Genomic DNA, 26,804 nt, shown 5'->3' with positions numbered 1-26,804 from the left:
AGCTGCTAAACTAAAAAAAAAAAGGTAAAGATTAAATTAAAACATTTTTTCCATATAAACAATTGCTGTAGTTCCCACAAGAAATTTAAGCAAGTGGGACCAAAAATCACTGGTCAACATTATTATTATAAAAGAGGGTCCACAAGACAGTGGCACTTATGTTAAAAACTTAGTACCTGTATACATGATTACTACTCAGGAATATAGCAGAAGCATCTTTATTCAGTCCTTGTTGTTTTGTGAATACATGCAGTGTTGACTCTCAAGGACTTAGAATAGAAGCGTGCAATTATTTCAGCTGGAGGGCTGCTTAATGAGTTTTGGCGAATTGTCAAGGACCATAGGGGTAGCCCCGCCCCACGACAGGTGCCCCGCTCTCAGGTCACCATCTTGGGAATGGAAGTCCCACCACTAACCTCTGACCTTTGCCACCAGAAGTCCCTTTCCTTGCACCCAGAAGGACTGACTCTTTTTGCGAAGGGGGTTTCCCATCTTGGAATTATAAAAAAACAAATTCTAAACTAAAAAAAATCAAGTATCTACAATACAATATTTTCACTTTATTTCAAAAAATATTTTTGTCCTGATGTGTGCATGTGTGTCATGTATATAAAGGTGAATAGATAATATCTCAAAATTAAGACTCTCTCTTGTATACAGTGTGAAAGCGGGGGGTATGGAGAGGTGTGGGGGGGTATGGTGTTTGTGGGGTGTTAAGAGTGTATGTGGGGTGTTTATGTGTGTACATGGGGTATGGGGAAGGATGTGGGTGTGTGCATTCATGTGTCGAGTGCTGTCTCGAGTCTAAGAAGGTCAAGAATCACTGTGCTAGATATACTTGACTGCAATTAGGAAAAAAATCATCTTATGGCAAGAGGCTTAACACTTTTAAGACTATCTGATTTCCAAGAGTTGTAAGTCAAAGGAGTACTCTCACTTTCCTACTGGAAATCTGTATCTTTGACTGTCAATTCCAGGCCCAGATTTGGAAACCATGGAGGGTAAGCAACACAACAGGATGGAAAACTGAGGGCAGAAGTTCAATCAAAAAGGTTTCGTAATTTTCAGCATCTACTTGAAGAACACTACGGACAGATAAACTAATGCTAAAAACTAACTGCATGGAACTCTGAATTAAGGAACGGCATCAAGAACATGTTCGTTTAGACTGAAATATTTGAATCTACAGTTAATCTTTAGAGAATTTTGATACTCAAAAAGTACCTTGAATTTATAATAAACAATTGATAGATTAATCACCTCTCTTTAAATATAGTGAAATATTTGAGTCATTTTCCCTACTCTCACTATTTTTGTCTCTTCTTATTTTAGTGGGGTTGAAGAATGCAGGTAGCATCGATAAACAAAGGTAAATTACACTAAAAACTGGGGGGAAAAAGCATCTGAAGTCAGTGGAAAGAAACACAATTACTTCAGTAAGTTTCAGGTCAGACAAAGAAATAAAGTAGAAAAACAAGGAGAATTTCTTACAGTATGCTTCTGTCCATATCATAAGGACATTGAAAAATAGGGTTTAATTATTTACTGCATTTTCAAAATAAAAAAAGACCAGGAAACGTACTACAGTATAATTAAATCAGACACAAAACTACATTAAGGTAGCAAAGTCAAGGACTCTAAAGCTAAGAACTGTCAGAATTAAGGTTGCTGTCCAGACTTAATTTGGCCCTCATGCAAATACATCATTATACAAACAGTAATTACATGATCACATACTATTTTTCCCCTCACGATTCCAACCTAATTTAGCACCAAGAATAAATTGTTAATTCTATCTGCAACAATTCAAAATTTCCTGCCACATGGTTTCAAATGTGGTCCTTAAGGTTTACTAACTGCGTGTTATTCAAACCCTCCTCTAGTAACAACATTGTTATTTTCCTCCCAGTCTTTTCTACTGTGCTCATTACTACAGGAGCCGAGTACAGGTTTCCTTTGCTTTATGCAGGTTCTGTATATGTGAATTTGCTCTTATGCGATGACCTTTTTATACCAAAAATCTGTTATATGCGAGGTAAATTCACTCTTATGCAATTGGTATTGTGGAAGCAAGCAGTCACCTGCTTTGTGCGGTGCATTGTGGGAGTGACATGCACCAAAATATAGTCTCCTGTGTGGATCTGTGCTCCTCTCTCATTGTCTACAACAAATGTTTCTGTAGTTGCCATCCCTATTATGATAGTGTCCTGTGCTTGTGTGTAATATCTGCTGTTGGAGAGTACCAAAATTGTCTTGTAAAAGTGGTAGAAATGGATCTGGGGGTCAGTACAACTGAGGTCTTGGAATGTATGCCTATTTGTTACATTGTAAAGTGGGTTCCCTTTAGGCGAATTTGAGTTATACACTGTTTTCCAGGAATCCATGTACAGCATAAAGTGAGGGAAGCCTGTATTTATTTTCAGAACTGTCCTGTGAAAGAATAGATAACAACACCCCCCTTTGATAGACAGGGAAACAATGAACAGCTTAAGATCAAAAATTTTCCACTAATTTTAGGTACCCATTTTGTGACAGGTTGGACTGTTTAATATATGGCTCAGCACATCTGAACTTCAGTTTCAAATGTTTGCTGATGGGCTAAGCCAGGGGTGAGCCTGCAGGCCACATAAGGAATTTTGGGTAGCTGCTATAGGCCAGCTCAGCACCCCCCTGCCTTGCACAACAGATTACCAAACCTCTGTGTATGGGATGGGGCCATGGGTGGGCAGGGAGCATATGTGGGAGGGCAGGCGGCAGCTTCAGCAGGGGCAGCTCAGCAGGGGCCCCCCGCCACCACCAGCACTGCCTCCATGCTGCCCTTCTGCCTTGGGAGGGGATGGAATTTTGAGTTTTTCTGTGCATAATTTTGAGGTTTTAGCTGCGATTAATTGCAACTAATCAAGATTAAAAATTTTAAAGCATTTGACAGAGCTAATATTAATATCTTTGGATACCATTTTCAATCTTAAATACCACATTTTTTTGAATGCTCATTCAATATGGTACAAATACATATACTGCTACATATACTACTACATTTTAACTAAATCACTTGACTATAGTAGACAGACTACTTTTAAACAAACTGAATTGGGTTATAAGTTATAAATTATAAAGAACAGGCATTACTGAGAGAATTTATCATTGGTGAGTACTCTTCTTTAGTAGACATTGCAAAGGATTAAAATAGTGGTTTGAATTAACAAACCAAAATTTATAAAAATGCCAAGGTTTTCAATAAAATTTTTAGAGCATTAAATATTTTGATACAATTATGCAAACTAAAAGTATATATTTTATGTGCATAGAGTTATTTTCATTAATATGAACAGAACATACCAGATAAAATAAGTAGTTCAATAATTTCTGCATCTCCCAGATAGGCAGCAGCATGTAAAGGGGTCCTTTTTTCATTATCCTGTGATAAGAGGGTGGAAAAAAGGGTGTTTTATTTCAAATTAAATTATTCACTAACATTCTATATAAATTATGAAAATATTACAGCATGTAATTCCATCTTCCAAATTTTACATTTATATTTTAAGAAATAAAAAAATTAAAACCAAAGAAATAATTGAGTTAATTACATTTACCTAGATGGTAAAAAACGGGATCTCACTAAGTAGCTAGGTCAAACCTATAAAATTCGTTCAGCACCAGTTTGAAGGGGTCAGGGAGGGAGAGGAAGAGAATTAATGATGAACTGAGGTTTTTTTGTATCAATACCCTGAGTAGCAACAAGTTCAATCTGTTTTCCCCAAAAATTTCAGATACCTCTTCAAAGCTACATATATTATTTTTATCCTAGCCACAAATTAAATAGAAAATGAAAAAAGAGTACAACATAGAAAAATAAGATCAACAAAAACATGATATTAAAATAATTCGCCCGCTTTTGTTTACTGCACATGAGCAAAGAAAAGTCAGATATATGGACATGGCTGATAAATTTATCTTGCCAACACAGACAAAGCTTTCCAGGAATAGGAAGGAGGACTGGGGGACATAGGCACAAGGTACATGGTTGACAGTCCAGAGGTTGCAAGTTCAAGGCCATAGCAGAAGCACTCACAACAAATCTGCAAATTGTGCTAAATACCTTGTCACAAGGACATGAGAAGGAAGGAGCAGGAAGAACCTAGATTCTTTCTGATTAACTCAGGTGGGGTTAGTAAAAGCAACAAATATTATTTTCATATGTGCATTCTAAAGACAACAGCTCAACTGAGTGAATAAAGGAAACATTCACTTCCAGAAGGGAGGCACAGAGGGTTTTCCAAATCTGGCAAATATTGGATTTTGTTTGTGTGCATCAATGTAAAAGGCAAGTGGTGAAGGATCACTTTCACATTATGGTGAATGCTAAAAGACAAATGCATGAGCATAAAACCAGATAATTTGCTTCTATACAGCATACAGGAACAGAACTGCAAAGAAACTTGGTTTCAATAGAGAAAAAGGTTGATCATCTTGAAACGTGTTGGTTTTTAGAACACATTTTATATAAGTTACTCATAGATTGTTTAGACTTTTCAGTGAAGCCCCAAATACACTTAAAAGAGCGAGTGTAAATTCTTTGGGTTTTTTCCCTTAAGCATGTAACAAAACATTTCTAGCAGCACACAGACAAAGCATTGCTCTATTAAAATGGTCAGTAAAATATGTTTACTTTTAAATGACATCACATGGACAATTTATTGTACAAAAAAACCCCACCCTTTTTCAGTCCAATAAAAGGTAAAAGTATAACATTATTCCTGGATTCCAGTTTAATGAACACTGGCACACAAAACAGCATTTCCAATTGTGCTGTAGTTTTACAAAATTTTCTTGCATTTGTTTTCAAAAAGCACATTCCTTCTTTAGATGAAATGAATCCCAAAAGTGATTTTAGTTCCTCATCTCTGCCCAAGTATTGTCTTTATTTTTAAAGTGGTCTAAAGAAATGGGTAATAAAAGGGAAGTCACATTTTAGGAACTACTACCAAAAGATAAAAATTCAGCATCTGAAAATACCTACATTTGTTGAAGCTATTTAGCAGCATGTTAAATGCACTGTGTGAGATTATACTAAGAATAGCAATGTTAGAATTATACAGCCAAGAAGATACATCTTTAGCAAGGAAAAAGGCAGATTCAAAAGTTTCAAGAGAATTTACCGGGCAATTATGGCATTTGCTATACATTTAAAAATTAAGTTTTCAACATTAACATTACCCCCCACCCCCAATGATTTCAAACCGACTTGAATGGCTACTATAAGGCTGGCACTGATGTAAACCCCAAAATATCTTTTTTATGGGATTTCTTCAAACCCCATTTCCTAGAATCATTTTGTTAACAGACCTGGACAGAAGAGTTCACTTCAAATAGATTTTTGTTTAAAAAAAATAAACTCAATTCTGTGCCCTGTGTGTAGGGCCTTACCAGATTCATGGTGGAAGTGGGCTGCGCTGCAGCTCCTTTAATCTTGCAGGTTCCCCCGTGTGTCTCTTGCCACTGATTGGTGGAGGGGCCCCATGTGTGGCTTGCTCCCGATTGGCAGTGAAAACCATAGTTTTAAACTTGGCACTGTTTTTGTCTCCCTGCCGGTCAGCAGTAAGCAGTGGGGCCGCTGGGGCCCCTCAGGCAACCAATGGCAGACACATAAAAACAGCACCAAGTTTAAAATGGTGGTTTTCACTTTCCTGATGATCACGAGTGAGCTGCATGTGCGGCCCCTCCAACAATCAGCTGCAAGGGGAAGGGGGTTGTGCAAAGGGGAACCTGCAAGATTAAAGGAGCTGCAGCACAGCTACCGTGAATCCGGTAGGGCCCTAATTATGTGAATCCAAAATGTCTGTTGTGAAATCTCTCTGGGATCCAATATGGCAGGCTATTGAGGTCAGGACCTCAGTAGTCTCAACACCCACCGCTCCAGGGTGGCACATTCTACCTAATGCGTAATTCTGTTTCCAAGTCTGTAGCAGCCCAAGGGTAGCCAGTTATGTTACAGCTTTCAGCCTTACGGCAGCAGAACCAGGAACCTGGAAGCCCTGGCTCTAATGAGGCTTTTGATGAAGAGCTGAAACTCTCTGCCTGGAAGTCTCGAGTCAGGCTTCCGATTTCTGCAGCTATGGTAGCCCCACCATACTGACTGCTCCAGGCTGAGGACTAAAGGACTTCCAGTCTTTTGTCCAGTTCAAGAGTCAGTTCTTCCAGAAGAATTTGGAAGGCCTTGGGTTACTAGCTCAGCACAGACTGCATAGCAGTACTGCTCTGGAGCCACAGTCCCTAGAAGCTATTGAATGATATTGATATTTTTCTCCATTTAACTGCTGCGCATAGGAAACAAGACTATTGAATTTCCTTTAGGAGCTGCAAGGGCCCAGAGAATGTGTTTCACTGGGAATTTTTAGTTCTTAATCAATTTTGAAAGTTACACTTTTGGTCTGAATAGGACTGAAACAAATATTTCCAAAACTTATTGTGAACTGAAAATCCTGCATTTCATCCATCTTAAGTTATTACATAAGAATTGCAGCTTCACACCTTCAGAATGGCTGGTGAGGGGGGTTTGAAAACATTGAATTTTAAAGGGTCCAATAAACAAATAAAATAACAATAATAAAAATCCCAGAAGGAAAATAAAGAGAATGCTCAAATATTATGTTTTTAGGTCAAATTCATGATTTTCAAAGCCCCTCTCATGATTTTTTAAATACTTGACAATAATGAGATTATGTAATCTGTGTCAACTGTGGGATTTTTCCTACTAATAGTGATAAAAACACTGCTGTACAGAATCAAAATTATAAAAAGAATCATTATTGTTGAAAAATTAGACCAACTACTCTGTATGAAATATTATAATAAATAGCATTCATCACTCATACTGATTTCTAGAAGGAAAAACTCTTTAAGAACTTACCTGTGACTTTCATGCCACTGAGGTAAATTATGGTGCAATACTTAGATACTGTAAAAACTTACTTGGCCAAAAATCTAAGACTAAGAAGTATTATAAAAAATTTAATTACATTGAAAGATTTTTAAAAATCCAGCCTGCCTTCAACATTTGCACTATTATGACAAAACATGAAAATGGTTACTTTAATATCATTACCCACATGAAAAAGGGGCAGCACAAGTATGAAGTAAGTGTTGCTATCTATTTTTTTTTTTAATGATCTAACACAGGTAATTAGCAACACAGACTTCATACACACCCTGTGATATTTAACTACAGCATCCTTCAAACAATTTTGATAGACAGACATGCAATGCTCAAAACCCATTTCTTTATTCTAGGACAGTGCATCCTATTTATTCTTCAAAATAAAAGATTTGTTACAACAAGTCTTTCAAATGCTATTTTCAAACATCGCTTAACCTGTATTTTCTGCTATCTGACTGGTTAATTAAGTATTTGAACACCTTATATTTCTGGCAAAAATTGGTTTCAAATATTTAACATTTAACCTTAAAAAGTTTTTGCATCTCCTTATGAACAGTGGTGGCATTAATAGGCCCAGTTTCTGTCATAAGAAGTATATTCCTGAAAGTATATGTGAACATTCCTTCTCTCTTTATTAAGTTGACACTTCAGCCTTCCAGTTTTAGTATACTATTCTTACTCCAGTTTGATAATTAGCTTATCTTTTTGGAAGCATCTTTTGCTGCCACACCGCATAGTGTCTTACAAAATTAAGCTGATGATAAAGTGCTGAAAAACAGAACCAAGGAAAGCAGTATCTTTTTATACTCTGTGTCTATAATGCTTTGTTTCTATAAAGTGTAGAAACATGTAATATTATTAAACCAGCTTATATTTCAACTAGTCCATTTATAATAATTCCTATGCTTACAATTTGCATAAAAAGTTAAACAATCAAGCTATTTTGAATTTTATAAGTCTGCTCCTGCAAAGGATGGCATTATTTTAGTTACTTTCCAAGGCCTGATTCTTAATACATTTTAACCAGTTACAGGTTTCAGTACTTTTCCCCCTTGCAATTCAAAATCATAATATATGATCATCACAGCATATTACTACACATTCTGTTTTCCCAAACAACACATTTCTAAAAAATATTATACAGTATTCCTGACACATTATAGCTGCTTATTTGCAAAGACAATGCTAGGAATTCTATTACGACATCTGTCTTTTAAGGTAAAAAAAATATCTTTGTTTCTTGAATGCATACTTTCACAGACAGAATACTGGAAAAGCCTCCATATAAAAAGCCTAACTTTCAAATTGAGCTTCAGAGTTTAGGCATTCAGTTCTATGTTTGGATCAATGAGTAATTAAGTTATGCTCAAAAATTGTAAATGATCACATCTGATAAACGCCCCCAGCTGAAAATTGTCCTCACTACTATCACTAACTGGAATTAGAACAAGAGTACAAACATCTGGAATTCTACCCCAAATAACTAATTTCAAGTTACCTCATAAGTGTCACTTGACTGCTACTACCCTTTGGCACTGTTTTCTAAAGATGAGAACAACCTTTTCTAAATGACTACATTCATAATCTTTCTTATGATTAATGATTCCTACTGCTGAATTTAAAGCTTTAATAAAATAACTAGTTTTACCTATTTTTCTCTAAGTTTAGTCAGAATCTTTAAAAACAGCAATTTCTTTACTTTCTATGTTAGGAAAAAAATTAAAAGATCTACAAAATACCAAATACATTAAGAGACTACAACTGTAATCCCTGGTAGTGCAAGCAACTCTGTTTAGATAGATGACATCCTGAAAAATCACAGCTTGCTAGATCAGAGAAACCTATATTAACTCATTTTGTATAATTATTTTATTTGTGATGAACACTTGATATTTAAATCGTATTGCCAACAATATACTACTCATTTTAAAAATGAAGCTTAATTAAGCCCTGGGAAATTCTCAAATAACCCAAATGCACAATTTTTGGAGCACTGTTATTATGTTACTAAGAAACAAACTAACTTTCTAAACTGACAAGTACAATTCTAACTGAAACATGTAGCTAGATTAAGCACAGAGTTATGATTTGACTTAAAAAGGGAGCAACTTGTATTAGAGTTGCTCTTAGCAACTGGGGTGCTAAGAGAACTTAACTAAGGTGGTTTCTGGGTTTGGTGTCAGAAGAAACCCAGAAACAAGCCTTGAAAACACTTGCTTTTTTGTGCTAACAGGAAGCCAAATAAACAAAATTCCCTATAAACAAGATTGAAATTGGTGCTAAGCTTATATCAGAGCCCTCTAGCAGCTGCCACTAAATTTCAATTGTGACAGTTCTAGTCAGAATATGCATGGCTAAGGGTTCATACCCCATATCAGGTCTGCTTTCAGTCTCTTCTCAAACTGTATCTAGGTTCAATCTCTTTTTAAAAAGTTATTCTGCATATTTGACAGTTGCAGGGAAACAACTGACCAAGACAAACCCCAGACATAAGAAATTCTGTTTGAAGAAAAAGATCATGATTAGTATTTTACACAGACTAACGCTACTACAGAACGTTTTGATCCACCACAATAACTCTGTTGGCTACAAACGTCCAACTCGGAATCCTTAAAATTCTAGTTTATTAGGCGGATTGAAACACTGTAATCATAAACCTTGGGGCTGGTCCACACACATGCACACACACAGTAGCAGGCTACAGAGTCAGGTATACCTATCCTGCAAGCGCTGGAGTCTGTCGTTGAGGCTTCTTTCAGCGTGGTGTTATCTTCCAGAAGGGGGTCGCCGGCTGGTCCTTCTGGCTGGACAGGTCTGGTCGAGTTGGAGATCAAGAGGGCGCCACTGAGGGCCACTTTTCACTGCCTTTTATCTGTCCCTGGCAGAATTTGGTGACTCCCCAGTTTTCAAGTTTGCCCAATCCAGGGGTCACTGACCCTCGTGGGACTTCCCCCCCCCCCACCTTGGTGGCTACTGGACGGCATCTGTCAGCCCCAGGGGTCGTCCGCATGTACGTGCAGGTTTGGGAGTCCGTTGATGAATTTAGAATAGGGCTCTGGGAGCGGTCGATCTGGAGATATTCAGCCCAAAAGTTGGTCCCCTGCGTTGATTAACTCAGGCCAGGGCTTCTAGCCCTTGATCAGTGACGTTTAGAGATTTCCCGGTTGTTACACTGTCTTCTATTGAGTTCTTCCATTGGCTGATCTGCAGCTTCCCAGGTGTTAATTACTGTCTGCTTCCATGTTACACATTCAATCATGTTACACATTCAATCACTGATTCACTCACTCTTTCAGGGGCCAGCCTGATACAGAGAAGGACAGTTTGAGTCCTACCCTTGTTAACATTGTTACAATGTATAACTTACTAAAACACATTTAGTTGAAAGTTGAAAGGTGAGGAGTATAAAACATAAGCTACAAATGCCATGGCACACAAATAGATAAAAATACCAAACTACAAGGGGAGATACAAAATGCACACATACGTAGAAAAAGAGAAACATATCCAAAGAGGGGAGAGCAAACGCAGGCAAGAGGAAAAGGGGGCTTTCTGCTACAACTCATGGAATATTCTTTGAGCAAAACAAAGTTGGCATAACTATATTTTGTAAACACTTCCCTTGTATTTCACAGACAACATGCTAAACTAAGATCTTGTTCCTACTATTACAGAACTCATACTTAGTGACTGTATTTCAGGATACTCCTTCCTGTTTATGCAATCTGCTATATGGCAACTGAAACTCTGACTTTTTTACTAGCTAAACCACAAAATTCTGAGAACAGCAGAAGCTTTTATCTCTTCATTCATTACAAAAGCAGCATCTAATTAAGTCCTTAAAAGATCAGAGGCTGTGACATGAGACAGTATGACAGCAAACTGAAAACAGTCTCTCTGGAAACTATGTGGGAAAGAGAGAACTTTTCTACCAAATGGTTCAACACTCAATTTAACAATTTTTTTTTAAAACTGAAGTTTCTTTTCCTTAAGATACATTATAAATCTGAATGCAACCCTGTCATATTATGCATATATTTACAGCTAACAAAGTGGATGCACTCTTTACCCTACCTAATGCTACAGGAGTAGGTAGCATTAAAAAGCCTGGCATGTCTCAAATAAGTTATACGCATTAAAAACTTGCATTACACTAGCATTCAGAGACCTTGATCAGTATCAAAAGACCCCCAGTGTCCCATATGTTTAATACAGCAGAAAGACAAGATACACCAAGTGACAGCCATAAATAAAAAGGGGAAGAGGATAAAGGTAGCAGTGACAGAAAATGACTTACCCTCAGATGAGTTCTTTGAGAGGTTGTACTCAGTCTTGATCCCACTCTAGACAAACATGAGTCTCTTACATGCAAGCTTGGAATCCACTGCACCTGCCATATGCCTCACTGTGCTCCCAATCAAGAAAATAAAGGGCAAAGAAGCCTCCCCTCAGTTCCCTAGCAATTCAAAACTAAGAGCAGCACAGGAAAACTGTGAAGGAAAGAAAGATTCCTGCTGACAAAAGCAGTTACCATAGGTAACCATAGGTAAAGAAACGTTCTTCATGCGTCAGTGTGGATGCCTAAATATGTGACTGACAAGCAGTATTCTCTTATGATAGTAGGAATGTGGACTATCTGCTGCATCATCTGAAGATAGCTACAAGAACAGTGCTTCAATCCAAGTCCTCATGTATATCAAACATGCACTGGAGGTTGCTCCACATAAAACAGCATAGGTCCTTATAAAATATCACTTGGCCTACCTCTCCCACTGAGCCCCTAAAATCCAACTGATTTGCAGAATCTCAGAGATAAAACCAGTTATCTGCCTTCATAGTCTTGGAAGGGCCTGCTATACTCACAAGCAGAAATGCAGGTAAGTCTGAAAGATTTGGTTCTGACATTTGGGCTAGGGACACACATTCAAAAAGCCTGAGCCTGAATTGATTCAATTTTTGCAGGTAAGTCTAACTTGGCTAGGCTGAACTGGTTTGAACCTGGACATTTTCTCTGGACTGAGGAAATTCAGGCATATGCCTGCAGTGGCACAGGCTAGAACCCAGGGGGCACTAGAGGAGCCCTCCCTACCCTTCAGCAGGGAGCTGAGCTGAGGGGGGTGTGGCCAGGCCCCAGCAGGACTCTCTCATTAGGGAGGTCTGCCTGCACAGTCCCAGGCTTTTCCCCAGTGGGTGCTCAAGGAGCAGGAGTGTTGCCAGCCCCCAGCCACAGGCTAGCACTCTGAGGCAAGGGGGGGAGGAGGGGGGAAAGTGGGCAGTGCATGCATCTGATGATGATATGGAGCTTTTCAAATCTTCCTCCCTGCTTTGTCACACTGTCTGCAGCAAACTGACAGGTGAGCAAGCCAGCTGAGGGCTGATAGGGATAACCAGGGATCCTGGTTTTCCATTTCCCACGGAAAAACAGAGAAAACCATGGATTTCCCCTATTTAATCAGAGAAACCTGCGGATTCCCTGCTCTTGCAAACAGCTCTGTAGCCTGACTGAGCTCCAGCCTGCAAGAGCTGTTTGAAAACAGGGTGGGAAACCCGTAGCCCTGCCCGGAGGGGAAGGGAGGGGCCTGAGGCTCTCAGTCAGCCACGGCTCCGCTCGGCTCACTCTTCGCTCCTGAAGCCTGAGGTAAGTGGGGCTTGCAGGGGGCTGGGGTCTCTTCTGGCAGGACTAGGGGGTTGCGGGCCACAGCTGGGGGCACTGGCAGGGCTGGGGGGCCCAGGAGCCGGCCCTGACCCCACCCGAGCAGGCAGTGCAGTGGGGGAGCCGGCTCCATGCTGCTTGTGCTGCAGCTGCCTGCTGTTGGGGCAGGGAGCTGTGGACTTGGGTCCGTAGCCCCATAGCCCTGGAAGCTGGGGGCCCCCCCTCCAACAGGGTCAGGGTGCAGGGGCTGTGGGTGGAGGCAAGAGGCACGAGTAGGGCGGGGGGGGATCATTGGGGGGCAAGTGAGAGGCACCAGCAGGGCTGCAGGAGGCTTTTAATTTTAATAACGGATTTGGGGGGGGGTTATCAGAGAATTTGTGATTTTTTGTCAGAGAATTTGTGACTTCTTAAATCAGAGAGAACCGGAATCCCTGGTGACAACAGTCTTTATCACCCAATTAGCAGAACAACGGCCTCTCTCCATTAGTTCAAAATTCTTAAACAGTTTACTGGCTGAGCTGTTGATTAGCTCCAAAAGCCCTAAGCAGTCACTGTTCTGTCTGTCTGCCCCAGTGAAAATGGAGAGACACAAACATAGACACCTCTTGGTATTAGCTAGCATACCACATGCATAGGGTCCATAGGGCTGGGATCTGTGCTGTGGGAGATGGGAGGGAGGAGGGGGATTTCCTGCTTGAGCATGCGAGGGCAGGGTAGAGCAGGGGGAAGGCAGGTAGGCCCTGCTGTGTCTGCAGTCTCTGCCGGAGCCTTAAACAGCATTAGCATACCACATGCTGGCTATGGTCTGTGCTATGGCAGAGGAGGAAGGGATCCCTGCTGAAGCAGTGAGTGAGTGCGTGTGGGGAGGGGGACAAGGGGAAGCCAGGAGACCCTGCTGTGCTTGCAAGTCTCTGCCAGAGCTCTGGCCAGGGAGCAGAGGGAAGGGGCCACCCCTGCCGTGAAGCAGAGAGCCCACCCAGCCCAGAGAGCATGATGGGATGCTGGGGGACTCTAATTTAACTTAAACCGGCAATAAACCAACTCTAATTTAGCTTAAACTGGTTTGACCCAAATCAGTTAAGTCTGATACTACATTCAACCAGATTTATCTCAAACAGGTTTCAGCCATTTTTAAACTGGTTTATGTGCACTGAACATCTGTCCTGTTACAGGTTTAAACCAGTTTCTGATCACTTAAACCAGTTTGTGTGTAATGTCTGTCCCTAGCCCTGGAGTCTGTAGCTTCATCTGCCCTAGTGTGGAATGCAGTGTAGATGCCAGGTAACCTCATCCTGAAACTAAGGGTGAAGTGCATCAACACCATCTCTGTTAATGCAGAATGCTTTGGTGAAAGTAGTTTTTAGCATCTTTTTTAAAGGTATCTCCGAAATAGAAATACGGGTATGGTGCCTGAAAGGCACTTGGGCTTGTCAGATCTCTCTACTCCAGGATCAGACGAAAGTTTTGTGGATTGCTTAAGTAGATGAAATTTGAGCTTTATGTCTCAATTTTCAGGTATGGGGTAAGATGTAACCGTGGATACAGCACTTATCAGGAATATATCCTTCCCAAAGTCAGCAAAGCATCTGTTATGCCAATCAATTAGAGGCATAAGATTAAAATGCAAAGGAGGATAGGATTTAAACCCTGCAAGTTTATGGACTCTGGTTGTGATGAACCATTCACTACTGTACTGCAGGAGTCCCTATGTTCACCCACCCTCTTTTTTGGAACATACAAAACAAGATAATTACAAGGTAAAGGAAGAAGGATTTCTTCACAAAACAAAACAAACTCCTAGAAGAGCAGAGGGGTCAGACACTTGCATCCAAAGATGGTGACAGAATTTAGGGACAGTTTGCCACTATTCTATCTTTCATGCCCTTACACAGCTGCATAAAGCAGAAAACAGCAACACAGGAATACATGACAACTAATGCTGAAAGAAAAATGTGTTGCATTCACTAGCTCCACAGACTCATTTAAGTTTATGCTTTTAAACATTTCTCCGAGTCCATTTTGTTCTGGGATTTAAATTTGTTGCCTAAAGCAAGTCCTTTCCATAGAATGGCAGAATGAGTGAAGCACATTAAACCAAAGAGATAAAGTAAATTAGATTTAGCTGTATACAGTAAAAACATATGTCATGTTAGAGCTGGATAAAATTTAAGAGCCAGGAAAAACTACACAATAAGATTGTTACTTGGAATAAAAAGGTTTGGGTACTCAACAAAAAGCTATCAAGCAAAACAAACCTAATATTTTGTTCCTAATTAAAATGCCTCAAGAGACATGCCAGTCACATCCATGTTATTAAAGCCAAACATTTTTTAATACCAAATTAAGCTTTATTTGGAGAAGCATGGCTTTTTATTTATTTTAGTATTTAGTCATTTGCCAGTAAACCTTCTTATTTTTAATGTGTATAGTTGCTCAACTGTAACTTTAAAAAAGAACTGAAATTACTCTAATTATGCAAAGGAAGTATATTGCTAAACTGTCCACATTTAAGAGCTTTGGATTTTTTAAAAACAAAAGTAGGCCAAGCATCAGATGTTTGCCAATGTGCTCTTATCCAATAGGTCTCCAGTAATTAAACCTCTGTCAAATTGTTTTATTAAATACAGATAAAAGGGGGAAATAATTTCATGCATTTCCTTTAGCTTGTATATAAAATCACATACTTCACATAAACTAAAGAAATGTCATCTTTTTGGATTTAGTGAAGGCTAAACATTTGTACCTAACTTTCAATTTTTACAGCATTTTCATCTAGACTTTATGTCATTACTAAGCTAAGGAAATACAGTTGAGATGGAAGTACTGTATGGTAGATACATAACTGGTTGGATCATCATGTTTAATGAGTGGTCATCAATGGCTCAATGTTTAGTTGGGATGAGGTATTGAAAGAGTCTTCCTAGGGGGCTTAGCATATACTGAGTCCAGTAATGTTTAGTATTTTCATTAATGATTTGGAGGATGGGACTGAGTCACATTCAGCAAATCTGCAGGTAACACCAAGTTGGGTGGAGTTGCAGACACTGGAAGGCACAACTAGGATTCAGAAAGACTGTGATAAATTGGAGAAATGGTCCACCAAAATCTTACAGCTGGGAGGAATAACAGCATGCCCAAACACAGATTGGGGAATGAGTGGCAAGGCTGCAGCATGACAAAGAAGAACCCCAGGGTTGTACTTAACCATAGGCTGCACATGAGCCAACAGCATGCTCTTGTTGCAAAAAGAGGCCAACAGCATGCTGAGCAGAATTAATGGGACTGTCACTTGCAAATCAAGGGAAGCAATTCTCCTGCTTTACTGGGCACTGGTGAAGCTTCATCTTGAATAGTGTCCAGTTTTGGGTCTCGCACTTGAAGAAAGATGTGGATAAATTAGAACGAGTCCAGTGTGCAATGACAAAAATTATGAGAAGCCTGGAAAACATGACTTATGAGAAAGGATGAAAGAAGTAGGATTATTTTATCTGGAAATGAGAAGATGGAGGGGGTGAGGGGATTTCATTACAGTTTTCAAATACCTGAAGGGTGGTTATATGAAGGATAAGACCGATTATTCTCTGTGGCCAAAGGAGCTGAGACAAGGAATCCTGGTCTTAAACCGTAGGAAGAGAAAATAAAGTTGGATATAAGAGCTTTTTCTCTATGAAGGCAGTCAAGAATTAGAAGAGGCTGCACAGAGAGAATCTCCACTGCAGAATCTCCATTCTTGGAACTTTAAGAGCAGGTTAGACTGACACTTGACTGGAAAGATTTAGTCAGGGACAATCCTATTTTGAGCAGGGCTGGACTAGATGACCTCCTGAGGCCCCATCAAGCCCTATTAGTCTATGATTTTCTGAACTGTGATCTGATTTTATAAAATACTTTACAAAGATCTAAATCAGTATGCAGTTTCTGGAAACTATTCTAATTTTGTTATTCAGGTCCCGCAATGAAAATCTCAGAAAGACTTTAGACAGTTTATTATTATTATTATTTTAAATACTTCTCTTCAATTTTAAAGACACCTTGCTTCATTTCATGAGTTAACTGCCCTCTGCAACTTTTGAGGCTGAATTTCACCAGGAAGTCTGATTAAGAAATCTTGGACTCCTTTTCTCCACAGGATTCTCAGACTAACTGATATTCCATATCCTTTGCACTGCTGTGTTGAATTCTGTGTTATTTAAAAGTAAAGTATCAAACTGCTAGAAATAATATTTTATTCCATATAATGTAAAATAGAGTTGTCATGTTTTTAAGACTCTTATGGAAACAGGCACATTAACATACCTAAAATGCTTTCCCTTGCTCTTCTTTCCCCTAAATAATAAAAGTAATGCCTTTAAATGTTTAGCTGCCACATACAGCACAAAACTCAGCTTTTAAAGTAGAAAGCCAACAAATAAGCCAACTCTGAAATACATTTCCAGTAAAAACAAAAATTTGAAAAAAATCCAATTGTATGGGTCATAATAATCACAGAATTTTCATAATGAGAGTACATTGATGCCAGGGACTTTTTAAAAAAAACACAACACATAATACATTATGCACTTGCACGAAGAACATAGTAAAGAATCTTGAATGTCTTTTCTTACACTAAAATCTAAACTGGAGTATCTGAGGACATGAATTAGAAAAAAAAAATGAAGAGTGGAAGAGACAGCACAGTACCATTACTGTCTCCATTTCATTAAAAGAACAGACTACACTAAATGAGATATGTAGACCTTATCCTACACTTTAAACTGACAAGTTATTTGTGTGAGTGACACTTTTGTACAGAAAAGCTGTTTTTGTGGTCAGTAATCCATTGACTACTGATAGAGCCATATCTTCTTTGTATTACACACCATGATTTTATAGAAGCAATTTAATGTAAGATGACTGGGTAAAGATTTATTTAATTTTATGTCTTCAAATATTTTAAACTTCATGGAGAAAAAAACCCATTTCTCATGAATAAGTTACAAAAACAAGACTTCTCTTGGAAAACAGAGTTGTACAGCTGCATAAATTAAGATGGACTAGCAGGCAAGGATATTTTCATATCTTAGCAGAAATCCTTCCAGTAATGAGTTCTAGTTTTCCATTATGAGACCCTTGCAATACTAAGGATGCCTGACTTGAAGTCGAGCCGGGTGTCCGAGTACTTTAGACATAAGGACCCTAAACACTGCAAAGGCAAAGACAGACATTACCCCTGGCAGGTAAGAATGAGGGAGAAACGGATGAGAGAATTTATACATCCAATGATGAAGAAAAAACAGCTCAGAAGAGATACCCTGGAGAAAAATACCAAATAAGTGCCTACAACATAAAAGTGGCTAGTACTTTTTCTATTAGCTTTTACTGGACCAATGTATAGCTGTGAGAATTGTTGGACAAACTTTCAGGCATCAAGTGCCTTTTCTCAGGTCTACAGGGGTATAGGTTGTAGCTGTGTTGGTCTAAGGACACAGGCAGACATCTTTACTGACTGGCTTTCTTGCATACACACCAGCCTCTGGCTTCTTTACTATTCGTTCCATTCAGGAAGAGCACACACAAACTGCAGAGACTTCCTCAGCCTGACGAAGGGTATTTATACCCAAAAGCTTGCCAAGAAGAATTTTTCCAACCACTTAAGTTGGTCTAATAAAAGACATCAGATTTACCCAAAGACCCTTGTCTGCCTTTTCTCAGGTCTGATGCCTGAAAGCATGTCCAAAAATTCTTCCAAGTATATGGTTGGCACAGAAGATACCAAAAAATCCTCGGTTCTGTACATTTCCCAGACCATCACAACTACAAAAACTGTCCAACCCTAAAAAGGCAAAAATCAACCAAACCATACCAATACTGTTAACTAAAAGTGCTTTAAACCCCACAAAATAGGTAGTGGAGTATCCAAAGAAATAAGACAGTTACAACAACATACATCTGTAAAGGAAGACAGTTAAAGTAACACATACAGTATTAATGCATTTTGTATTAAAATGGAACAGCTGCTAGAATCACAGGCACCTCTATACCATTTTGATATTGTTTCATTTAGGTAACATATTTACCAAGTGAATTAGGGAAGGAGGACAAGGGCAAAAATGACAGGTCTTGAGCAAAAGCAAAAACAATCCCCCCTTCAGTGGCTAATCTACCACAATACAGCCTTCCTCTGCCATGATGTATGAGTATGCACATGGTTACCACTTAGCAATTTACACAGGGTAAAAATCCCTTTTATCACTGGACAACTGGTTCAACAATCTATGTCCTTACTGTACACCAAGAACATCTGCAAAGGAAGTCAGTGAATGAGAAGCTGAGGCACTGTAAATTCATATCTTAATTAGCTAAATGGGCATTTGTTTCTCATGCAGATGAGCCTTTTGAGAGCATGACATTTTTAAGAAGCTGTCTAACAAATTTTTGTCTCTGTTTTTCCACCGGGAATGTCTTATGCTTCCACTTCCAACCTGCAGATGCTGGGAAGAGAATCATTAAAACTCAATAACTCTGTCAGTTGTAAACCAGTTGACTCACTACAGCATAACTATTCAAGTGATACAGCCTAGCTTTAACTTTTCAGACATGTACTGTTCCTCTCACAAAGCAGAGATTACAATAAACACTGTTGCAATTCATATAACAGGGAATTCATAAGGTCACAGGCATACTCCTCAATTTGTCAAAACTATTAAGACATTCTTAGTATTAAAATTATACCAGATTCTCAAGAAAAATCTTTTTCAAAAACATCACTGAAGTTAAATTTTGAATAACATTTTTCGTAGTTACTTAAATCTCTGGTTATATTTCTTGCTTTTCACCTTGGATCAAATCATTGGATATCTGTTGCAAAGCTTGCCTATCAGATTTCTGACCACACTGTTAAACAAATACAAGGTACAGTAATATGCACTGTCCAGTAAGACATGGTCATGCCAGCTCTAAATAAGCCAGCTCCAGTACTGGAAAGAATATAGCTGCATTAGTGCAGAGCTCTGCTCTCACTAAGCAGTACTCCTGAAAAACAGGACACATTACCCTGGACACTTACCAGTACTAAGTCAACTCTGAACAAACTAGACACAAACGCCATGAAGACATACCCCCTCTGATATTGAATAGTTTCTTATTTTATGCAATTATGGTTCTTCATGGCATGAGGCACATGAGGTCAGAGCCTTTTGAACAATATCCTCCATTAGGGCTGCACATGGAAGGAACTGCAGACACTGTAGCTGAGCCTACAGCGAAAGGTAGCCTCACCTGCTTCTTTTCTCCATATCTCACAATTTCAAATTAGTGGGAACAGAGGGCAGGTTGTATAATCAGTGACAAGTCAGAGAACTCAAGTTATTATAAGGTAAGCTATTGTTCTTTCAATGCCAATTTTCCAGTCCTGATGACTAGCAAGCAGCTTTCCAAATTCGTAAGTGGGTAAGAGAAGTCCTACTTAAATATCAGCTGAAGAATCACACTACCAAAGCTTAAATTAAAATTAAGCAGCCTGAATTAAGGCAAGTAAGTGGTAAAAGGTATGAGCTGATCTCCATGTTGACGCCCTTCAAATAAGATACCCAGAGTCATGCTGAAATCTACTAAGTGGCCCCCAGCCTTGTCTGATCTCTCCAAGTACTCCCTCAAGCCAGCACAGGCATGTGTGAAGAGGGGAGCCCTAACACCTTCCAACTCAGAGACCCTAGCTTTTTGGTCCCTTGAACCTCCCTAGTTATCTATGGCCTGTCCACAGGGAACTGCCTTCCTGTTCCACTTGAGAGGGAACTTACCTCTTCAAAGGGTAAAGGACTACAATCTGAGCTCCCAGCAGCAAAACAGACAACTACTCTTCCATAAAGGCATTTAGCAGGGGCAAAGGCCACAGACCAAAAAGACCATGTCCCCTCCAAAGTCCCTTTTAGTCCAGGACACAAGGCCCTGAGCACCCTAAAAGTTACTCAGCTGTCCTCTCTCCAGTGAGCACAACTCTGGGTATCCCAAAGCAGCTCAACTTCTCTTCTGATTCCCTGAAGACGGTTATCTCCTTCCTTCCCTTGAGGTACATCCAGTCTCATTCTGCACACAGGCAGCTCTGGGTCATGGTACGAGTCCTATTAACAGCAATATTGTTCAGACCAAAACATAACCACTTCCTTTTGGATTGGTTAGTTTAGTTTGTCCCATGGAACGTTTCTCATTTTGAAGTGAAATCTCTAAGACTCATGCAAGATGAGTTCCTCTCCACAGATATCACATCTGTGTATCAGATGAAGAGATCCCAGGTCTAGGAGAAATTATATGGCTATTGTTCTGAGATAGCAAGTTGAACAGAATTAGGAATATGATCTTCTGTGTAACTCTCGTATTCAGGCCTGATAAAGCTATCTAGCCCAGACTGGGACTATGAAGATAACAGTCCCTGAATCCCAGCTTCATGAACAGCTCATGAACGCTGTGTACTAGTGGATCATTTGTTAAATCTTGCATCCATACAATGAATCATAGGCTCCTGAGAGTTCTCTGGAGTAGAATGTCATATTTGGTGTTCTAACATATCATGAACAAGTCTATCATATCCTTCCCATCCCTTCCCTCAAGTCTGGCATTAGATTTCACAGCCACATAACACATAACATTTCACAAACATGAGTGGATTGATTCACTTAACAGATTTCAGAAAAACCAAAAAGGCTAGAGTTGAGTGTCTTGGTAGACAGGAGGAATGTATGGCTGCCAGCTGGTAGCACAAGTGCTTGTTGTGGCAGCCACCATGACAACAGTAAGGTAACCAGAGCAGAGTAGCTGCAGCAGCAGGGCAAACGAGGCGACAGATGCAGTTAGGTAAATGGCTGCAGGCTAGGTAGCTGCTTGCCATGGCAGAAGCAGCAGCAGTGGTGGGCCAAGAAGACATAGGAAAAGCAAGGGCTGTGTTGGCACAACCTTCATTCATCTCTTGCTGCTGATGTTTATGTCCACCAGGGCCCCATATTATACAGAAGTCCACACTCGCCACTAGTCAAGCCTCCAAATTCCCTAGCTCAGTGATAATCCAAAAAGTAGAACAGAGCTGGTCTGCAGGCCAGAAGACCATGTTTTACACCCCTGCTTGCCTTGCCCCCTTCCTTGTTCAGATAATCCCTATTAGGTGTCTGGCTACAGCTTAATTTTTTTGTGAAGATGGAGGCAAAGTAGCTGTTGAGTAGCTCCGCCTTTTTTGCATCTTCAGTTAGGAGTTCCCCCTAGCTTGTTAACAGAAGATGCACAGCTTCCTTTAAATATGCAAGTATGCAAATATCCTTTGCATCTCATGCTGACAGGAGAATGGTCTTCAATATGGCTTGGGGTATAAAGTCTCAAAGATCTCAATATAGCACTGCAGCGCTTCAAGGAATAATGGGCACTTTTACATATGCTCCAGGGGTGGGGGGAAGGCACTTTAATTAGACAGTCTCTGACAGCCACTCCAAAGCATCACAGTGTTGTGTGCATCAGCATCCCTGTGCTTCAAAATGGTGGAAGGGGTTAAATGAGCTTTAGTTCAAGAAATCCCACCCACTTCGAAGCGTAGGGATGCTGATACACAAGAGACTGTCCTTTAATTAGAGTGGTTCTCAGAACTACTCTGATTAAAGTGCCATCCCCACATTGGGCTAGGGAAGGCCAGTTTTCCAGTCTTGATGCTTGTCAAATAAGCTTTCGTTCAAGCACCCCTGCCACCATTTTGAAGCACAGGGACGCTGATATACAAGACACGGGCAGCTGCTGGAGCATAGTAATTGCCATGCTCTAGCAGACTCATTTAAGTCTGCTCTGACGCACTGTGTAATTAGAGCGCATCGGAGCTGCCTCTGTGCTCTTGTAACAGGCACCCAACATGCCTTTTTAATCTGGGAGTGAACTGGAAGGTTTAATAATCAACCCCTGCTCAAATGACAGATCTTCAGTGCCAGATACGTGCAGCCAGGAAGTGGGAAAAATGGTGATGACTGTGCAATAAAACCAGCAACAGATTCATCTATTGCCACCCAAAGCTTTACCATCTGTTCTTTGAAGATATCTTTCAGCTGTGCCCTGCTTGTGGGTCCAGACAGGTACGCGCACACACTCTCCCATATCAGAAAGCTGTACTTAACCAGTACAGAACCTTCGAGGAAGACGAAGAATATGCTTTTCAATCATAGAAGGTCTAGTTACTTGGGATCCATATGTTTAGTGTCCTTTGGCAGATCCAACCTTCCCTGTGACTGCCAGTACTATGTTCTCCCGGTATACGGAGGATGTAATACTGTTCGAAGTCTTTGGGCAGGACTTGATACATTCTCTCCACCTGCTCTGATTTCAGGTGAAGCAAAACCTGAACCAACCAGCAATTCTTTCTACGGTACTGATTATAGCAACAGAAAACCTTCCTATACAGTATAAAGAAACTGCATAGCCACTAGAAAAAGCAGATTTCCACCAAGTTGTCTTTTCTCTCTGTCTGGAGACATGAAACTGAAACTCACCTCTTAGAGCATCCTGTGAGGCTGGTTTCTGACCCTGGGGGAAAGTGCTGTGGAGGTCTGAACAGAGGAGTAAACCAACAACCAGACATTTCTTTTCAGGGGAGAAAAGATTGAAGAAAGAAATGAAGCTGGTACTGGAAACCTCGGCACCAAGCACCTTAGAACTTTCTCAGCAATAAGCCAGGAACAAAGACCTTGAGCTCAGTGCACTGAATGGACTGATTTTACAACACTACAGTGGAGAAACTGAATTTAAAAATATCACCTTGTCTTTTAAAAATACTTCCCTTAGTATCTTGAGCAGGTAAGTACTTAAATGTCATATCAATTTGATGTGCCTGGGTACTGTAATAGATATCTGGGTATTATTATAGATGGATACTATGCAAAAGCATCCAAGGAAGGAGGCAGGGCAGGGGAAGAGAAGGACAGAGGATCAACTCTTCCAACGTATCTACATGGGTATCAACAACAGTCATCTGCAATTAAAGCTATGCAACCTGTTAATTGAATGTTCTGAATTTTTTTTATGCTTTTAAGCCCTCTTCTACATAGAGATTTCATTTTAGAAGAGGAACTCTGCACTACGTAGCTACATTTTAGTGAGGCAGAAAGAAGTATGACTCACTTTCAGAATCACATTAAAAAGGAAATAGGATATCTGAGACTTCATTACAGAGGATGAGCATACTGCATTAATAAAAATTAAACAGGAATTCCACAACTTTATTGAAATTAGATGGCTGTAACAGTCATTATACTATTAATTTTAATTCTTCCCTCAGAAGTTAGTAGGTAATCCTTGCAGGTTAAAACTTGATACAGGTGCCTAAACTTCCCAGAGGATAGCTAATAGAGCTGGCTAAGCCTTCAGTACTCATGCAATCTGATTTCAGACCCACATAAATAAATCCTTCTAAAACAACATGCATTACAGGAACATCCCTTAGTGGATCAAATCAGTGTTCCAAATACTTAACTAGCAGACCCTTCAGGAGAAAGAAATATTATCATCATCAACAACAACGCCTTAGTTGGAAGTACTGAATAAGCTATTTTTATAAGGAAAACTGAAAACAAAATCATATTTCTCTGGACAATTTCTTCCTCCCCTGATTTTTGGCTGGTGCAATCCAGACTGTTTCCATAAGCCATTAAAGAGTGTTCAAGTCTTAAAAAAGAAAAAAAAAATCCTCCTACATTCAATATTTTGAGGCAATAAGTTTAAGCTAGCTTTGTATTGGGAAAGGGGAAAAAGAAAAAAAACAAAAAACAAAAATCAGGCATGCAACTTCATCTGGCCCTGTGCTAAAGAAAAAGACAACCAATGTCCAATTTCAACAGACCAAGTCATCTGTGAACTAAATTGAACCCCTCTTTTAATGAGGCTTCCTGAACAATGAAACTAATCCCCTCTGCCAGGACTATCCACCACTACCTTCAGTTTCAACAAGGAGGGAAAATGAAAAAAAAACAAAATACTTTTCCCAAAACAAAGTAAGAGTGATTTTAGAAGCGGGGAGGGGGAGGGAAGGTGGAAAGGGTCCTTGACAGTAGGCAGAGTGGGTTGTTCAATTTTGGAGATCTTGAGGGTGTTGAGGAAGAAGCAGACAGTAAAAGAAGGACTCTCCTGGCCACTTGGAATCCAGCCTCCTGGTTCGGGAGGCAAACAGGCAAGGACAGCTGTGTGCCCTGCTTGACCTCAGAGATGAGCAATCTCATGAACAAAACCCCTTTCCTGCCTGGGCCAGGACTGGCAGACTGAAGGCAGAGGCATGAAGGGATTTCTGCTCTAAGGACAACTGACTGCACAGAGAGCACTCACTGGCCATCAGCCTCACTCTCCTCCTCCTCCCCTTGGGAAGGTGTGTGTGTGTGGGGGGTGGAAATCAGAGCACTGTGGGAAGCTGGAGAACTCTGTGTTCAAAAAGTTGCCGATTCCTTCAAGGTTATGATTGGAGAAATCTAGCCATATTTAGAGCATTTCATATGATGAACACATCTATCTTCTCACCCTTTAAAGCGCTTCAGAATGTTGCGACTGTCTGGGGCCTAAACCGAAGCACTGATAGGATTCCTTCAAAGCTGTTCACTTGGCTGTGGTGGTCTGGAGACAAGGCTCACTTGGACTGGGAACCTGAATACCTGAAGATGGAACAGCAGAGGTAGACAACACCTCTTCAGAGGCCTTCAAATTCTGTGCGGAAACAAGAGTACAATTCAAAACTAAAAGAAACTTCAAACAAGGTAACCAAAGGAACTACTAGGAGGAAAGCATCTCGTGACTCATCACTTTACCAGAATCACCACATTAGAAAGGAAATGAGTGTTCCTGTTTGTTGTGGAGGCTTTAAAATATAAACTCTATGTAACTATAGTCTAAAAAAATTGTATGACTTTCTCTTAGTGCTGCTCTACCCGGGTGATGCTCACCCTACCCATTCTCATCATCTACAGCCAAAGTGTCCAACCTTTTTGGCAGGCGTGCCACATGGTAAAGGCACACACCCTCCCCAAGTTGCATTTTGATCCCCTTCCCCTCCATGTCATGCTCAACACAGAAGCTGCTTGTGCCATGGCTTGATTACCCCTAATTTATTCTGTTTCTTTTAATACCGTTTATAAACCACTATGACCAATGAAAAAGTATTAATGTAGGAACTCTGATAATTATAGAGAGAAGATATTAAAATAACCACTGGGGTCACCCAGTCCTAAAAAAAAAAGCCAGCTACTGCTTAATGACAAACTTATTTCAAAATAACTTTCATTTTGCATTACTAGATATCTGCAATAATGAATAAAGCAGTTAATATATCTTTACAGTGTGCATAGCCAACACCAGATATGCAAGCTCTGGAATATTGTAAGTGCCAAGGTTTTATTGAATTCACGATTCCCAACTTTCTTGGACTTGCAGGGTTTCAAAAAGCAGAAAAGTTAAGTATAAAGAGAGAACTGAAACAAATAATTTCCTCTCTTGGGTTTGTCCTTTATGAACATGCTAAGCAAGAAAGCCATTCCTAACAGGTTGGCAGCTAGAGGCAGAATCTTTTTCCTGGGTTATAGTTAATTTTTGCAGAGCTAAGCAGTCCTTGAAGCCTTCCCTTAGACCAGAGATTCTCAACCAGGGTGCGATGACTAGCACGGTCAGTGTGCATACATGATTCATAAGATAAAATTCTGAGTTTTAAATAGGAATCCATAATGTTAAAACATTCTGACCTGCTGTGATCTTTTTGAGGAAAATACTAACCTGTTTCCTGTAATACATAAAACCATTTATAAGAAGCAGTCATCTTCATACCTGTAGTTTAAAGTAGCCTATTACTTTCTTTAAGGAAAATAAGGCAATATGATTATCCTTTAAATATACTGTTCCTCTGTATCAAAACACCATTTTAATTTCTAAAGTCTTCTTACTTGTCATAACTCTTGAGAGGGGGTGGGGGGCAGAGAAGAAGGGGAAGGGGAAAGGAAGGAAGAAGGTTCACTACTACATTGCTGTCAAAGTCTAAATTTTACATTAAGACTAATTACTCAGACTACTACAGGTAGATTTTCCTAATAAACACAAAAATCTTTTGTTTACAAGTTGTCAACATTATTCCATCATTTTTATTGTTGCAGAAATTGTACAGATGCAGTTTTGCCTACCATTTATTGTGAATAATAGTGAATTATGGCAAATAACTCCCTCTCTCCAGCCCGCTTTGCTGCA

The 26,804-nt window shown here is 39.8% G+C and overlaps 1 protein-coding gene across 4 annotated transcripts in view; it reads right to left on the bottom strand.

Moving 5' to 3' along the window:
- ANKRD28 (ankyrin repeat domain 28) overlaps window positions 1-26,804 on the bottom strand; it is a 190,269-nt gene that overhangs the window by 86,290 nt on the left and 77,175 nt on the right. For all 4 annotated transcript variants that reach the window (XM_014603153.3, XM_019497785.2, XM_019497784.2 and 1 more), the window contains exon 3: window positions 3,340-3,418. In XM_014603153.3, coding sequence (XP_014458639.1) covers window positions 3,340-3,418 — 79 coding nt within the window. The remainder of the gene's footprint in view (window positions 1-3,339; window positions 3,419-26,804) is intronic.

This window comes from Alligator mississippiensis, chromosome 5 (genome assembly GCF_030867095.1).
Source record: "Alligator mississippiensis isolate rAllMis1 chromosome 5, rAllMis1, whole genome shotgun sequence".
In the NCBI taxonomy this organism is placed as follows: Eukaryota; Metazoa; Chordata; order Crocodylia; family Alligatoridae; genus Alligator; species Alligator mississippiensis.
Note: the sequence above shows the minus strand (reverse complement) of the source record. Positions and strands in the feature narration are given on the sequence as shown.